The 18,067-nt window shown below is 38.2% G+C and overlaps 1 protein-coding gene across 1 annotated transcript; it reads right to left on the bottom strand.

Annotated features, from left to right (window-relative positions):
- Positions 1-67: 67 nt before the first annotated feature.
- Positions 68-17,813, bottom strand: LOC139651448 (B-cell receptor CD22). Its single transcript, XM_071528365.1, has 16 exons — positions 17,674-17,813; positions 17,155-17,230; positions 16,470-16,856; positions 15,514-15,819; positions 14,721-14,993; positions 13,846-13,939; positions 13,420-13,517; positions 9,827-9,875; positions 7,191-7,302; positions 6,675-6,750; positions 5,993-6,376; positions 4,757-5,062; positions 4,207-4,476; positions 3,169-3,262; positions 2,821-2,857; positions 68-1,828 (listed from the first exon to the last, which is right to left on the bottom strand). The coding sequence occupies exons 2-16, from the start codon at positions 17,225-17,227 to the stop codon at positions 1,607-1,609; spliced, it is 2,781 nt and encodes a 926-aa protein (XP_071384466.1). The 5' UTR covers positions 17,228-17,230; positions 17,674-17,813; the 3' UTR covers positions 68-1,606.
- Between the last annotated feature and the right edge of the window lie 254 nt (positions 17,814-18,067).

Genomic DNA, 18,067 nt, shown 5'->3' with positions numbered 1-18,067 from the left:
TGCTGCAATACTGTGACAATGGTGCTGGGGTTGGGTGGGGGGTGGGGAGGGGGACGGCTGGGAAGGGAGCAAGTGAACCGTCAAACACACTGTTCAGCGGAAGTTGGACTCTCAACACGAAGGTCCAGATTTCTGTGAAGCAATAGTTATCATGTAACGTGGTGTCATGCACGCGGTTTCTCCCTTTACTCCTGGTCAGTAATGCAGACGGCCAGGCTAACCCAGCAGGGTAATAAAGCACAATCAACCGAGCCTAGCAGTGCCTTCCAGACATTTTACAATACAGTGTCCAGGCTCCTGATGTTTACAAGCTACACCCCAAAGATCTTTTTGGCAAAGTTCTGACAAAGTTTTAATATTTTTACTCAAAAGCTTTTAAGCGAGTTCGAGCAGCAACTCTTTTAATACTCTTTTGACTACATCTTCAGAAAAAGCCCTTTGTTTTAAGTTGAGTTTGATTGATACCCAAAAACCATTTATCAGAAGTCCGTTAGGGAAGAAACTAGTCAAAACATGTATCAGATTTCCAGTGGGGTAGAGTTTCATTATGCATAATTCATTTTGCCACTTTTTGTATTGTTTCTGATTGAAATGTATGATTTCAGGTAATGTTTACACACTAATAATATGAAATGTTGGACCAATAAGCAAGACTGAGATTATTAGATATTATTAAAAGTTGGATGTCAAGGTTTTTATTACAGTGCAATGAATAAATAACCTCAAATTCAGGCACAGTGTGGGCTCTTTGTATTCATTTTTACAGTAATTTAAGTGCAAATGAATTTACGATTTAGAAAAAAAATTGATACATGAGAAAACAAAATCAACAAAAATAATCTCTGGTATTTATAAAACACACACAAAACAATTTAAACTTAATAATACTACACTAATACTGTACTACTACTGTTAATATGACTACAGAACTGTTTGGTGTCATGTTCAGTTGAATGTTCATCCCTATATACATTTTATTTGTATGTATCTGACATTGCAAATCACACAGCAAGAGATGGGTGGGGTCAACATGCACAGTCATAAAAATATATAATATCCAAATGTGAACATTTTAAAAACGGACCTTTTCCAAATCAACTGTGGCATAAAAAATACAAATATAAATAGAAAAATATAATGCAAAATTACGGTATTAACATTGTTATTAACAGGATGTTAAATAGTTCTGAACGCCCTTTAGTATGATATGCTGGATATGAACTGACACTGATGGTTTGAATCGCAGTTAGTGTCTTATTCATGAGCTTTTTCTCTTAATTTTTAATATCCCTGTATACATGAATATACACAATGTTGTGAATATCACCGCGGAAAATGAGCTCATGCAACCTGTGAAAACGAATAGTGAATGGTATGAGGATTGGAGTTTCTTAGGGACATTCAAAATATAATATGGTAATTGCATGAATAATTAATAATAATAATAATTGATTACATTTATATAGTGCTTTTCTAGGTACTCAAAGCGCTTCACATATGGGGGGGGACTCAACTCATCCACCACCGAATGAATCCTACCAAAACGTAATACTTGCCTATCCCAAATAATAATAATAATAATATATTGATGTACAAGTCAATGCAGTCAGTGTTTCTTCACTTGAGCGTAGATGTCCTCTGGGACGTCAGCTGTCTGTGTCGGGGTTTCTGCAGGCTGGGACACCTTGACCTCTGCGTACTCCGTGTCCTGCTGCTCTCCGACCTGTGCCGCGTCGGAGAGCCGCTTGGGCTCTAGCTTGGAGAAGTCAATCTCTCCATAGTGGATCTCTTCCTCTGCTTCACTGGCTGGCTCCTCACCTAGTTCGTTCTGTGGAAATGAACCAGTAAAAAGGCACACAAACAAGAAATACAGTGAGCCTTCATCTACTTCCCCACATTTTGCCAAAGTCTGTTTGGAGAGCGTCTTCCATTCAGGGCTTCTCGGCCCTTTAGTTCCGGTTCTATTATACAGCTGCAACACCTCAAAATATCAGTGGGTGACAACCACCGGTTTAGTGGCTGTTGATCCGTGTTGCGAAGTAAAATGTGATGAAATGCATGAGAGAAAAAGAGAACTCATTAATGTAAAGGAGTGATGATTAGAACAATCTGCAGTTACAACAGCACCAGAAAATCTAGTTTACACAATTTATCATGACTGTCAAAAAAACAAAAACAAATCATGACTGGGAATAATCAAGTTCTGTTATTTTTATCTCTGTTTAGACAACCATAAGGAGATCAATTTTGTGCCACAAAGAGTTAAAAATTAGATTGTGTAATCTTGTGTGATTTTACAGCCTTGGAGACCGAATGCTCACAGTTTCCAGAAACAGTGGAATGCTAACCGACTGATAGTTCCTACTTCGCAGAATGTTTTGTCACATGTACGGTTTCTTGATGTTTTCACATGCATGCATGCTTTCTTCATGATTTGAGGAACCTCCCAAACTGTGACACATAAATTCCAGTGCAGTCACTGAACACAAAATATCACAGTACAAGGAGGCGGAGAAAGATGCAACAAGCAACAACAAATGTCTACATCTGAAACATAAATAGCATATTGTAGTGTAATATAGTATATATAGTATAGTACAGTATACTACAGTATAGTATAGTAGAATGTAGTGTAGTGTAGTATAGTATAATATTGTAAGGAATAGTAAAAAGCATAGTAAAGCACAGTGTAGTATAAATAGTACAGTACAGTACTGTATGTTACAGTAGTGTAGTATAGTGTACAGTCTAGTCCAGTATACAGTATACTGTATACTGTATACTGTATACTATATACTATACTGTACAGTATTTTCCCACCTGTGTCATTAGAGCTGTGTGTCTTGACTTTAACCACCTGGAAGACAGGAGAGAGCTGTCAGCTTCATGTATGATGCTTCAGGTTAAACAGACAGATGGGACGCAAACAGAAAGCATTTCTAAGTCATGCTTTTCTTCAGATGCCCTGTGGCCGATTCACAATCAGAATCACTCAATTAGCAAGTAGATGCACAGGAATTTGTCTCTGAGACATTGGTGTAGAGACATACAGTAGTGACAGGACAACAGGACCTCACATCCTCTTCTGCACCTTTATCTTGAATGTGGCTGTGGCTGAAACCTTGGGGCTAAAAAAACTTTGCTCTAATTTGTGATATATATACTTACCAAATGAAGACAACCAGGCAGATGAGTAAAACAGCCCCACTGATCACTCCCAGAATGACCTCCAAAGGTCCAGAGCCGATCGGTTCAGGTGGTCCTAGTTCAATGAAAACAAAACCTGTTCTTATAATATGTGACTGGAAGAAGTCATGGTTGAATGTGTATGTTTCTACTGATGTAGCTGGTGAGTGGGGGGGGGGATATGAGCCAGATCTTTCTTTTTTCTGTAGGATTTTATAAGAAGCAAAAGGAGGATTATATGCAACAAAGGATATGAGTCACTGAGCAACCAATTACACCGAGTGTGCAAAATATCAGGACAATCTTTTTTATATTCAGTGGCACAATTCATGTCTCACTTGTTTCAAGACAAGTCCTGTCTCCTCTTCTTCATTTACATCCTTCCAAAGTGTATATTTATTGGAGATCATAGCTTTTTCCCGCTCATGTAGCAGGGAATACTGTTCCTGACTGCATCCATTGCACTATCCACTGCATCCCCAGTAGGATCCCATATAGCACAGTGACAACTCCTCCCACTAGCCAAGCTTTCAGTCAGTGCAGGTTGTATAAAAGGGAGCTAGTTTGGCAGCTGTGTGCACTCCTGACTCTGCCTGCTGAGCCCATGTTTCCCCCTGCTGTGGTTTGTCTGTGTAATTCCTCAGCTTGAGGTAGGCAGGGAGCTAGGTAATATCATGCTACTTGGGTCTTAGCATGTTTTGTGTTTGATTCTCTTAACCTATTCTTTTCTTCGTAGACTGGTAACTTTTCCTGTCGGTGGCCTTCATGTCATGCCAATATTACTATACCTTTAGGTTGTGTACTAGTCATAAAATGTGCGTCAAAAGACCAGAAACCAAAAGACTAGTGAGTGGCCATTACATTCAGTTTAACATTGTACCTGTCAAATTTATACAATTCACTGCTGGCACTAATCTCTTTCCATAGTTAAGCTCTCACCCTTCTTTGTCTGTTTTTACCAATACATGACACACTGTATCGAACAACTTCTGAACTCCATGCAGTAAGTTCTGGTTTTACCTGTAATAGTCAGATGAATCTCTGATGTCTGATTACCAAGATCATTCGTGGCCACGCAGTAATAAACTCCTCCATCATTGACACTGCTCACATTGAAGCTGTAAAAATTTCCTTGGGATATGTTCATGGGACCATCTTTGCTGCTCTTGAACCAGGTGAAGCGACGGACAGGAGGCTTGGCTCTGCTAGAGCAGGTCAGGTTCACCCAGCTGCCGAGAGGCAGCGGCCCAGCAGAGGGACTGACGCGCGCCAAGGTGTTTTTAGGGGAGTCTGGGGAAAATGTGACAGAGATCGGGAGACTTTTCAGAGATGACTTTTGCATGAGACCCTGAGGAGAGAGATATTAGCTATCTTTGTTAATCCCCAAGAAGAAATTCATCTGTCATCCTGTGACAAACACATGAAAAAACATCATTCACATGCCAGCCAGTATACAAGTTGAGTGTTTTAGGCTAGGTAATACTGCGTAACAGCATGCTGAGTGTCTATCACATCCACTTGTGCTCACTATGTGCTGACAAAATGCAGTGACTAACACAGGTTTTCTTACATGTAACATTGAAAGTCACAGTCTCCTCTGCTGTCTTTGTGTCTTTTCCTTCATTCACAGGATAGCTGGCAGAGCAGGTGAGCTTTAATCCATCGTGTTTGTCTGAGAGAGCGACGTTCACCTGGAGTGTAGCTGTAATGGTTCGGTCTGCATTTTCCTCCGTTTGGTTCTCAGCATCCCATGGGAGATTCCACCTCAGTGTAGGGGGGGAGCGTGGACAGGGAGCGATGGCTGAGCAAGTGATACTGACCAGCTCGCCCTCCCTCTGCTCACCTGAGATCACAATTCTGGGACGAGGAGGTGAATCTGTGGTTTAAAGGCAAACACTGGTGTTACACTGAAATTTGCAATAAATGTCAGACATTTTGTGCCGATATTCAATATCTTGAAATGTGACTATTTTTACACCAAAATATTTTTTTTGATCAAAAATCAGTTTCACCCATAATTTTATTTCTTTTTTTTAATCATTTATTTTTTATTGCAACTTTCTTTTTTTTTTTACATTTTTTATTTTATTTTGGAAAAGCATTCATTTCACATTAATCTTTGTACATAGTATCAGTATTACTGCAAGTAGATTCACATAGCATTATACCATAATTTTATTTCTAACAGGGTGGTAAAGCCTCATCAAAGGACACTAAAACTAGTATCGGCCTGATATACCGGCAATCTGATATCAGTCTAACCCTAAACACAGCGATCTAGTAGTAGCGGGATGTGGAAGCACTATTTTTGTTTTGCATATGTTGGTTTGCGTTTCCGAGCCTGAGAAACAAAGGACAAAAAGTAAAGACTTGTGCATGAAGATGAAATGGAAGATAAAAGTGAAGAAGCAAAAATAACTCAATACTTGTCACTTTTCAAGTGTCAAAAGCAAAATAAATAATGTAGGGGAGAGCGGGGCTAGCTGTCACATGGGTAAATTGTCTCAGTGGCTTTATTTCTTAAACAAAATATTTTAGAGCCAACTTGTATTTCAGCTGAGAAATACACCAAAGAGTAAAAGGTGTGACAACAACACACACACACACACACAAAGATTTTCTAGCTGGTCCAAGCATTCTTTAACATGAAGCTACCACTGATATTGTTTATTAAAGTACATATTTGGGTTCATAAATTACAAAGAGATTTGATCTATAGGCCAAGGCAGGAACTGAACAATTTTCCTTTTCATTCCGAACTGTACTATAAACTGACTTAAACTAAACTTAATAAAAACGTTCTTACCTTTAACTGTTATGTTAAAATGACGACAAACATCTGTTGCCAGGAATGGACGGTTCTCAATCCTGAAGAAGTATGAGTCAGTAAAACTCGTGTTCAAACTGGAAAATATAGTGGTGCAGTTTTTCTGAGTCAGGTTTCCAATGATAACCACTGGATAGATATTATTCACCCGATCACTAGTATTGAAAATCACATTGTTTGGAAATTGGGCAAATTTAGGGTCATTTTTAATCCAGACTCCAAAGGTAGGTCTGCTGCTGTCAAACTCCTCCTCTTCGTTAGCTCTGAAGCTACATGGGATCTGCAGACAAGAGCCGCTCAGTGCTTCCATCCTCCCCGGTGTAGTAATGAATAGGTCTGATCCGCCACAATCTGCCAAAGCTCCTGTAATACCAGTCTGATTATTAACATAATGCAGGGGAAATGTCTATGAAGAGGAAATTCATTCTACACAAAATACACTTCAGCATTATGTTGCATTTTCTGCCCCTTTCACCCTCACAATAACTTGTTGCTGTAAATGATTACAACATACAACATATTCATTTGCGTTCAAAACATTTACAATTGAAAAAGTAGCTTTATCTGCACCGGTCTTTGTGCCATATTACTGAATGATGTTCAAATGATGAATAATACAAATAATGTCTTCCAAATAAAGCCGATTGAGCAGACAGCTCACCTGACAGAAAGAAGACACTGAGTAGCATGTTGAGTGTCACAGTATTCACATGCAGGGCCGCCATGAAGCTCATCTCCTGGATATGCAAACAAACACAATAATACTTTACAATAAAACTTTTTATTCAGTTTATTGTTTTTTACTGTGCTGTAAGCAGTAATTTTGCAGAGCAACACCTTGAAAATATGATGATATTCAGTCTAAAATATATCTGCAGTTCAACCTAAAATCACAACCCACACACCCTTATCCTGTCCCACAACAGTGAGTATATAGTATTTCAGTCCATTAAAATGTTGTAGCAAGCGGTCATTTTCTCGCTTCTGCTAAACCAAACCCCAACAAATAAAATAGTTTATAATGCAGTTTGCAGTGCAGTTCATGTGGAAGCACACAATAATGAAACAGTCTAGTAAACCTACGTAAGCTAAATAGTTAAGTCTTGGATTTAAGACAATTAGAAAACTGGGATAAACTCTAAACCTCTTGTTTTAGAGAGAACAAAAAAAAACTTACCTTACCAAACGCCACAGCAAAAAGAAAGTGTGTTCTTGTGATAAAAAAAAACCCCACCAAAATGTTGCAATTTGTGAATTGCTGCTGAAGTGCAACAACCCAACGAACACAACTTCCCCATTATCTGCGCTCTTAGAAAGGAACACAGATGCTGCACTCAGGTATCTGAGTAACAAATGGGCACAACATGTGGTTTATGTGACGCACAATGCAGGAAATGGTGAGTTCATTTAGAGGATCACTTCTGGGCAGAAATATGTCACTAGAAACTGAAATTTTAAATCACATAATTTTAATTTGTATTGTTTAACTTGAATAATGAAAAACTGAATCTGAATAGCATAATTTGAAATTGAATTTATTAGTTTGAAACTGAATTCCAATAAACTTGAAACTGAATGTAATATTATGAAATTGAATTAATTTGCTCTGAAACTGTATTCAGTTCTCACAATTCAAATTCAGTTCTCATAATTCAAATACAGTTCTTGCAATTCAATTTCAGTTTACTGAGACACTCATCCTGGTCGTTGAGGAAGAGCAATCGAGTGCAGATTCACAGAATTCCTTTTCACGTTTTTGGCCCGAAAATTCCAGATCCTTTCAGTTCTCTGGACATGAACTGAGTCCCAGCCTCATCCATGATCGACAGAAACGTTCTTCAACATGTATCAAGTCCATGGATCAATGGGAGTGAAGGAAATGGTCAACACCATACAGTAGCTGCTGATTGGCCGAAGAGGAGGCTTGTAACATTTGAATAATTTACTGTTTATAATTACCTGGAGTACGACATCAAGCTGAGACAAAAATAATTTCCTTTTTCACACTATTTCTCCAGGATTACTGAGTCAGAACAAGGTTTTAACATTTCCTGTGGTGTTTTGTGAAGTCAATGCCTTCAGAAAGTCTACAACAAAAAACAGAAAATGGAAAATGCAACCAAGGGAATGTTTATTGAAAATTAACAGTAAATGAACGCAATTCAAAATAAGCAACTGGTTGATTTCAACAAGACAAAAGTTGAAGAGAAGCCATGTCATTATCTCTCTCTGACATCCTGTGGTCTTCCACTTCCTCTTTGCAATCAGTGTGTTTCCTTATCACACATGAATTGTGTAACGTCACTTGTACCTACATATAATGCTAAGGCATTGGCAATGTCTTTTACAAAGAAGCCCTAAAACCTATTGAAAGGCTCTGACTTGTACTCATATAAGATAAGATAAGATAAGATAAGATAAGATAAGATAAGATAAGATAACATAATATAAGATAATATAACATAACATAACATAACATAACATACGATAAGATAACATAAGATAATATAAGATAAGATAACATAAGATAAGATAATATAAAATAACATAAGATAAGATAACATAAGATACGATAAGATAACATAAGATAAGATAACATAAGATAACGTAAGATAAGATAATATAAGATAAGATAAGATAACATAAGATAAGATAACATAAGATAACGTAAGATAAGATAATATAAGATAATGTAAGATAAGATAACATAACATAACATAAGATAACATAAGATAAGATAGCACTTTATTGATCCCCTTGGGGAAATTCAGGATATAGTATTACAGTAGTTCTCATGGATGCATTATTTTAATTGCATGACTCACTGCTGGACAATAGGCTATGCTGTTATTTACTGATGTTGTATGTTACAAACAATATTGAAATAATGCCATATTTGAAAGGATGGAAATATGTACTTCATGCATTGTGTGTATTTACTGTGTTCAAAATGTTTTAGCTGACTTGTACGGACTTGAGCCTGATGAAGAGCCGCTCAATGCTTTCTTCACTCCAAACGCTAAATGAAGCAAATCAGTTTAGGAGTCATTGCAAAGTACATTTTACAAAGCCAAAGCTGTGCTGAGTATCACATTATATCATCAGTCTGTTACACAGCTACAAGATGATGTTGTAAACCTCTCTGTGTGTTAATACAGACGACAGAATGAGCAATAAAAATGTTTTTCCTCCACACTTTCTCCTGCGTGGAAAAAGGACCTTGGAACTTGCTGGGCCTCTTTTTCTATACTCCTTCTAGTTCTTCCTCATCCTCTAAAACATCTATTTTTAAACTTCCTTTTTTTTGTTAAGCTTAGTTGCACATGCAAACAAATAACAAAACACTAATAAAGTGAAGAGAAGGAATTACATGAATAACCATCTTCTGCAGAGAATCCAGAATACAGTAACTGAGTGGAAACTGGCCTCCTTATCTTCAAAAAAAGACCAAAACATTAAATAACAAAACAACACCAAAAGCCATCAATCAGCTCAAATTATGAAATTAAAGAAGATGTATTTAGTTTTGTGTGAAACCAAATAGAGTACAGAGCACACTGTAGAATATAACATACTCTGTCCTTCTTGCTCTCAAGAACAATGAATTACATTAAAATATCATTGACCCAAGTTTGCAGTCATGTTGTTCATCAAATTCACCAAATAATATCTCTTAATATCTGCTGGTCAGGACCTATGGACACTGGTCCAATGCAGCATCATTTTCTTAAAAGAATATACATATAATAATATGAAATCAACTGTGGTTAACATGTCATCTTCTTCTCCTCAGGCTCTAGTCAACAGGTTCACATGCTTCCTACTCGATCACCCTGTTGATGTAGTCTGGTTCCACTGTGTTCTGGGGGTAAAAAGGAAACAACACAGAGAGAGTGGGGGTGAGACAGAAAGTGCTTTACAGTGATTTTGCCACAGCTCGAAGGTTTTCAGGCTCCTCACTTTGCATCATGCCTAACATCGCCTCCTAGCTGTTCTAACATCACTGTAAAGCACTGCACCAAGTGGCTTATTGCTTTTATAAAACAGATTTAGGCCTTAATCACAGTTACAGTGTCACAGGGCTTCACAAAAACTCCCACAAAAACATTGTTCGGAAACAAAATGGAAGAAAGCTTGGGAAGACGACAACACTTGAGAGAACTACTTGACCACATTGCTCTTATTACCCACTCATTCCTGTAACACAGTCTTAGTTGTAAGATCATCTTTGTTCCAGCAGATGACTGCAATAAATGAATGGACAAAGAATCAAGATAATTGTTAAAGCGAAAGTTGCCCCTTATGCAAAACGCAAAATGTCTTGTGGCTGCATTGCATTCTGGTCTATTGAGGCTACTGTCCTGGGGAAATTGGTATCTCTCCCTCTTCTACAATGGATTTTTCTCTGTATGATTGTTGAACGTCGGTGCAAAATGGTGAGTCTAGAAAGAAGCTCTTGCTCTTCAATTCTGAGGGACTGACACCAAAACCTGATGTTTACGGTTGATGTTTAGACATGTGGAGAAAAAGTTGCACTGTATATCTCTGTTTGTTTTAGGCTAGAATAACTGTTTTCTTCCTTTATGTGTCTATGTGTAATTAGATGTTCAGAATTAGAAGGACAGGTGCCATGCATTCCTGAGACAGTGGTGTAATCTTGAGATGCTACTGTTCATTCCCGTAATAGTGATGTCATCTTTATGCTGCCTTGTCTAGGAGACACTTTGTCTAGGAAATGTGTGGCCTTGTGTGGCTTGGTCCATATAAGCTTTGTTAAAGTAACTCCCTTTCAGAGAACTGTATCAGTACTTCTGCTGTGCACTTCTCTCCATGCTGCATGTATCATTAAAGAGAACACTGAATTGGATAATGGCGAAATAGTCTTTATTTCAGTTTTATTCTTCAAGACAGTTCAACATTTTTCTCCAATTAAACTCCATTGTAGCTGCACTGGAAATTCCTTGACTATATCTGGAATTTCTGTGACGTCACCTCGTCTACCTTTAGCTAGTTATCCACGAGAATAATAAAAACTCACAACCAAACAACAAGCTGGGCCCAATAATGTAATGTACATCAAAATAGCTGTTTTTTTAACAGTGTCAAAATGTTTTAGGGTGGATTTTTCCTTTAAGATGGAAAAGTGCTGTGCCACTATGCTATACTATGTGGCTGAAGGAGCTTTCGTCTTACGTTCCACCGGAAAAGATAATGTATAACTTGAAGAAGAAACCAAGAACTTTTGACATGGTGTGGGATGGATTTCTTGCCTACATGGCATATGAGATTGACTGACATTTAATGGACAATTTCTGATATGATGAACTTGTAATTTTGATTTATTGATGTAATTTTTATTCTTTATTTTATTTTTTATCTTCAAGTCTTAATGCAATACACTTATTGGCAGCAATCAAAACCATTTTGATAAATCTAATATTCTGACCGTTCGTTGAAGGCAATATAGATGAATCTCCCAGCAATACCAGCCTAAACTACACTAAGCAATTTTCCAATAAAGGCTAATGGCCAAAATAAACGTACCTACAGAGAAATGTTGCCGGTTATCAGTCTCACTTTGCCAGATTTTTCTCCCGCTGAAGGTTACATGTCCCACAATGACAAGTGAAGAGGTAGGTAGCTCTGCCTTCTTGAGCAGAGGGCTGTAGTTCAATGAAAATGTGTGGCCTAATCTATTTGAAATTTGTAAACCAAGGTAAGTTAGACAACTATCGTTCCATGAAAAGGGTATGTTCAGTTTGGACATTACTTCTGCTGCTGAATTCATGACAATGGCATGACAATGCTCTTTTAGGCGTTTACTTTATAGCCTGATATAGTACCATAGGTATCCAGCAATTCAACCAAATTTGTAAGGGAGATCCCAGGCTTTGTTAAATAAAGCATAACATCATCTGCGTACAATGAGATGGTATGTTTTACATTTCCGACTTGTACTCCATGGATCTGTGGATGTGATTGAATTGCTATAGCTATGGCTCAATTGCAAGGGGGAAAAGAAGGGGTGAAAGAGAACACCCCTGCCGGGACAGGAAATGTCGGAGTTGGTGAGAATCGCTGCTTTTGGATATTGATAGATAATTCAAATCATGGCCAGAAATCTGGGACCAAAGTTCATGTTCTCAAGGACGGTAAACAAAAAATTCCATTCGGCATCTAAGGACACTGCTTGAATAAGCACTTCGATCTGTTTAGCAAAATAGAGAATATTGTAGAGCCTTCAAACATTATCACAGGGTGAGTGATTAGTGACAAATCCAATTTGATTAATGGACACAGGACCAGGTATTAAACGTACCAATCTAGTAGCAATCATCTTAGCCAAAATCTTGTAATCCGAATTCAGTAAAGATGTTGGTCTATATGAACCACAAAGATTAGCATCTTTCCCTGGTTTAAGTAGCAGAGTAATTAATGCTTGCCCTAATGTATCGGGTAGCTTGCCATTGACAAGAGTCTCCCTACATGTCTACCAGGGGGTCAAGAAGTCCAGGTAAGAATTTCTTATAAAAATCTATTGGGAATCCATCTGGCCCAGGCGATTTGCTCCCCAGCAGACAGTATATAGCTCTTTTCATCATCTTCAAGACACTCCCGATCCTCCTCTGATATAAAAGTAACAGCAAAAGTGTTTAGGAAAGCCTCTGTTGAAGCCGCGTCACCTCCCTGAGAAGTGTATAATGTTCTATAAAAATCTGTAAATGTTGCATGAATTACCTGTGGCTCCCTAATACTGTGCCATCTGTCAGTTTAATTGTAGTGATTGTCCTATTAGCTTCTTCCCTTCGGATCTGCCAGGCAAACAATGAGCCAGCCTTCTCTCCATGCTCATAGTGTTGAGCTTTAGTTCTTAAAAGAGCATTTTCTAATCTTTTGGCATTTAGCTGTAATAGGTAGTTATCATCCTGAGTCTCTATATGTTTCTTTTCCAGAGTTTTACTATCTGATTCTAAGGAGCTTAATTTTGACCCATTCTGTTTACATTTACCGGGTGTGTATGAAATAATAAAGCCTCTTAGATTGGCTTTCATAGAATCCCAAATCATTAGCGAGGGGGCAGCATTTTTATTTATATTCCAAAAAATCTCAATGTTAGTATTAATAAGGCTAATACATTCTATGTCATTAAGAGGTGGTTGCTAAATCTCCATCACTTTGGGCCTACTGAGATATGTTTATGTTTAATCAGCATCACTAATGGGGAGTGATCAGAAATTGAGGAGACAAGATATTCCTTCCCAGCATATAGAAAAGATAGGTCTATTCTAGAGTAACTATTATGTTTGTTTGAATAGAAGGAGTATTCCCATTTGTTTATATTACAAAATATATATTTTTTATTTTAGTTTTTGTTTGTTTCTTTGTATTGTTGGGTTTTGTCCTACCTCTTCCCTTCCTGTTGATGTGTGTGGTGGGAGGGTGTGGGAGAGTATGGGTTGGTGTGGATTTGGAGCCCCTGACTGTGATTCTGACTGGAAGTGCCCTTGAATAACAAATAAAAAAAAAGGCTTGAAGATACATTTTAGTTTTTTTGTCAGAGTTTATCTTACCTTCCCTGGTTTGGTGGAATATCTTGATCTAAACCACCTGGAAGAAAAGGAGATGCACATGGAAGGAGCTTTCACACATTCATAAGCAGAACCTAGGTGGATAATTTTAAAATCTGACTTGAAGGAGTGTCTTGTTGTTTTCAGCCTCTTTAGCACATTTTTTCTGCTGTATATGCTGTGATTTAAAGGAGACCTATTCGTCTGTCCTTAAACATGGCCACTGTACTGCAAATTACTGCATAATAGAAAAGTTTGTCTCACCACTCGAAGATGACCATGGTGCTGATGAGCATTACAATCTCCAGAGTCTTCACTACAACTTGGACACTAACCAGTTCACCAGCCGGTTCATCACCTGTGATGCAATAACAGGGTCACCTGCTCTGTTTGCACAATGAAACATGTTACGACTTTCATTTTCTGCTGTCACTTATAAATGTCAACTGAACTCCTGGTGACATCTGATGGCCCACATCATTTCAGGACCCACAAAAGAAGACTCTTCCTCAATCACTGTTGTTACAATTATAGCTTTAAACCCCTGTCTGACCTGCTATATATTCAAGGCTTAAAAATCCTTCTTTATCCTGTCTCCTCTCCATCTACATCTTCCCTTTATGATCAAAGTGTATATATTGGAGATCATAGCTTTTTCATGTTCAGTATATTTCATGGAAAGATCAGGTGGGCCTAATATTTTGTAAACTTATGGTCTAAACCAACAAAGATCAGATGCAGGATGGTTATGTGTGGGTGTTGCATGTGATCTTTCCTTGCAGTCATGGTAGGGAATGAACATTTTACACACTACAAAGGTATGGAAATCAATTAGTGTCAGAAGAGATTGTATTTGAATTGCATAAATTTGAATGTTGCATAAATTTTAATGTCATGCCCATATTGAACTGTTCAATTAAAATTCAATTGTGTGTTTACTATTAAATTTAAATAATTTCAAATTCAGTTTTCTCAATTCAAATTAAATTTTCTCAATTCAGACACACCACTGGGGACTTAAGAACAGCAAACAAGCAAAAAGCTCTCACACTTCTGCATCTGTTTTTACCAATACATGACACACTGTATCTAACAACAGATGAGCTCCATCCACTGGATGCAGTAAGTTCTGGTTTTACCTGTAATAGTCAGACGAATCTGATCTGATGTCTGATTACCAAGATCATTCGTGGCCACGCAGTAATAAACTCCTCCATCATCGACGCTGCTCACATTGAAGCTGTAAAAATCTCCTTGGGATACTTTCATGGGACCATCTTTGCTGCTCTTGAACCAGGTGAAGCGACTGACAGGAGGCTTGGCTCTGCTGGAGCAGGTCAGGTTCACCCAGCTGCCAAGACACAGCGGCCCAGCAGAGGGACTGACGCGCGCCAAGGTGTTTTTAGGGGAGTCTGGGGAAAATGTGACAGAGATCGGGAGACTTTTCAGAGATGACTTTTGCATCAGACCCTGAGGAGAGAGATATTAGCTATCTTTGTTAATCCCCAAGAAGAAATCCATCTGTCATCCTGTGACAAACACATGAAAAAACATCATTCACATGCCAGCCAGTATACAAATTGGGTTTATAAGGCTAGGTAATACTTCACTCAATGAAAATCTCCCTAAATCATAATGTACTTATGGTGGCCACACACCAAATCAAATGTGTAACAGCATGCAGAGTCTGTCACATCTAATTTCTGGTGTTAGAAAAACTCCCATCCACTTCTCTTTTTTCACACTATGGACACTTTTTTTTTTTTTTTTTTAAATCTTGCTTCATATGTTGTTCTTTTTACCCTGTCTCTTATATTTTTTGCCTGAATGACATGAGGTTTGGAATCAAGGATTCCAATGCATTAAAAACATGATACTTGCATAAACTTAAAACTATGTGCTGACAAAATGCACTAACACAGGTTTTCTTACATGCAACATTGAAAGTCACAGTCTCCTCTGATGTCTTTGTGTCTTTTCCTTCATTCACAGGATAGCTGGCAGAACAGGTGAGCTTTAATCCATCGTGTTTGTCTGAGAGAGCGACGTTCACCTGGAGTGTAGCTGTAATGGTTCGGTCTGCATTTTCCTCTGCTTGGTTCTCAGCATCCCATGGGAGATTCCACCTCAGTGTAGGGGGGGAGCGTGGACAGGGAGCGATGGCTGAGCAAGTGATACTGACCAGCTCGCCCTCCCTCTGCTCACCTGAGATCACAATTCTGGGACGAGGAGGTGAATCTGTGGTTTAAAGGCAAAGTGAAATGTGCAATAAATGTCAGACATTTTGTGCTGATATTCAATATCCTAAAATTTGACTATTTTCACACCTGATCAAAAAAGTAATCTTTGCACAACCGTGTGCCAGGTGCGTCGGAGGAGGGTTACCCCAGATAAGGGTTCAAGGAATCCAGAAAGCTTGTCAGATTGGCAAAATTCGATTTGTAAACCTTGCCCCGTACGCCTGAAATTTTCTGTTCCATTTACATGCTAGGTTTTTAATGCAGGAACCCGGGACTGACACGGTACCCCACGTTGTGTCAGTCCAAACGGGGCTATGTTGGCCCATGACTTGTGTCAAGTTTATTCGTTTCACTGCAACCACATTGTTGAAGTTATTCACAATGGCCAAACCTTCTATTAGAGATAGATATGGTGGATGTTGAAAGTGATGGATTGGATTCATCACCTTCCAAAGAATCTGGACACAAGAATTTTCTCTCTACGACATGCAGTTCAGAAGTTATTGGCCAAAACGTAAAGTTGCTTGTTATAGCGCCACCACCTGGCCAATGCCCTAGGACTTACGGTTTCTGAGCTGCAGACACTTTTGGCGGAGAAAAAGAAAGAAAGAAGAATAATTGCAACAAATACAATAGAAACTTTCTTACCTTTAACTGTTATGTCAAGAGGATGACAAACATCTGTTCCCATGAATGAAGGACGGTTCTCAATCCTGAAGAAGTATGAGTCAGTAAAACTCGTGTTCAAACTGGAAAATATAGTGGTGCAGTTTTTCTGCGTCAGGTTTCCAATGATAACCACTGGATAGATATTATTCACCCGATGACTAGTATTGAAAATCACATTGTTTGGAAATTTGGCAAATTTAGGGTCATTTTTAATCCAGACTCCAAAGGTAGGTCTGCTGCTGTCAAACTCCTTGTTGTTTTCACCTCTGAAGCTACATGGGATCTGCAGACAAGAGCCGCTCAGTGCTTCCATTCTCCCCGGTGTAGTAATGAATAGGTCTGATCCGTCACAATCTGCCAAAGCTCCTGTAATACCAGTCTGATTATTAACATAATGCAGGGGAAATGTCTATGAAGAGGAAATTCATTCTACACAAAATACACTTCAGCATTATGTTGCATTTTCTGCCCCTTTCACCCTCACAATAACTTGTTGCTGTAAATGATTACAACATACAACATATTCATTTGCGTTCAAAACATTTACAATTGAAAAAGTAGCTTTATCTGCACCGGTCTTTGTGCCATATTACTGAATGATGTTCAAATGATGAATAATACAAATAATGTCTTCCAAATAAAGCTGATTGAGCAGACAGCTCACCTGACAGAAAGAAGACACTGAGTAGCATGTTGAGTGTCACAGTATTCACATGCAGGGCCGCCATGAAGCTCATCTCCTGGATATGCAAACAAACACAATAATACTTTACAATAAAACTTTTTATTCAGTTTATCGTTTTTTACTGTGCTGTAAGCAGTGGTTAACATTTGCAGAGCAACACCTTGAAAATATGATGATATTCAGTCTAAAATATATCTGCAGTTCAACCTAAAATCACAACCCACACACCCTTATCCTGTCCCACAACAGTGAGTATATAGTATTTCAGTCCATTAAAATGTTGTAGCAAGCGGTCATTTTCTCGCTTCTGCTAAACCAAACCCCAACAAATAAAATAGTTTATAATGCAGTTTGCAGTGCAGTTCATGTGGAAGCACACAATAATGAAACAGTCTAGTAAACCTATGTAAGCTAAATAGTTAAGTCTTGGATTTAAGACAATTAGAAAACTGGGATAAACTCTAAACCTCTTGTTTTAGAGAGAACAAAAAAACTTACCTTACCAAAAACAAATCCACAGCAAAAAGAAAGAAAGAGTGAGTTCTTGTGATTAAAAAAACAAAATGTTGTAAAATTGTTTGTGAATTGCTGCTAAAGTGCTACAGCCCATCTAACACAACTTCCCCATTAACGGTGATATGCCGTGAGAAAGGAGCACAGATGCTGCACTCGGGTATTTGAGTGTTACACATCCCAATTAGTATGTTCAACCAAACCACTGACTGTAACAGCCTCTCTCTCTCTCTCTCTCTCTCTCTCTCTCTCATCTATTCATCTCTATCTCTACAATAAAGCTGGCTTGCAACATTTGTACAATTTACTGTTTACAATTACCTGTAGTACAACATCAAGCTGAGACAAAAATTTAATTTCTTCTTTCACACACTATTTC

This window comes from Centroberyx affinis, unplaced genomic scaffold (genome assembly GCF_046629955.1).
Source record: "Centroberyx affinis isolate AG114_WGS23_722 - 3 ecotype Tasmania unplaced genomic scaffold, CSIRO-AGI_Caff_v1 ptg001667l_1, whole genome shotgun sequence".
Taxonomy (NCBI): Eukaryota; Metazoa; Chordata; class Actinopteri; order Beryciformes; family Berycidae; genus Centroberyx; species Centroberyx affinis.
The sequence above is the reverse complement of the archived record's forward strand: the minus strand, read 5'-3'. Positions and strand labels throughout refer to the sequence as shown.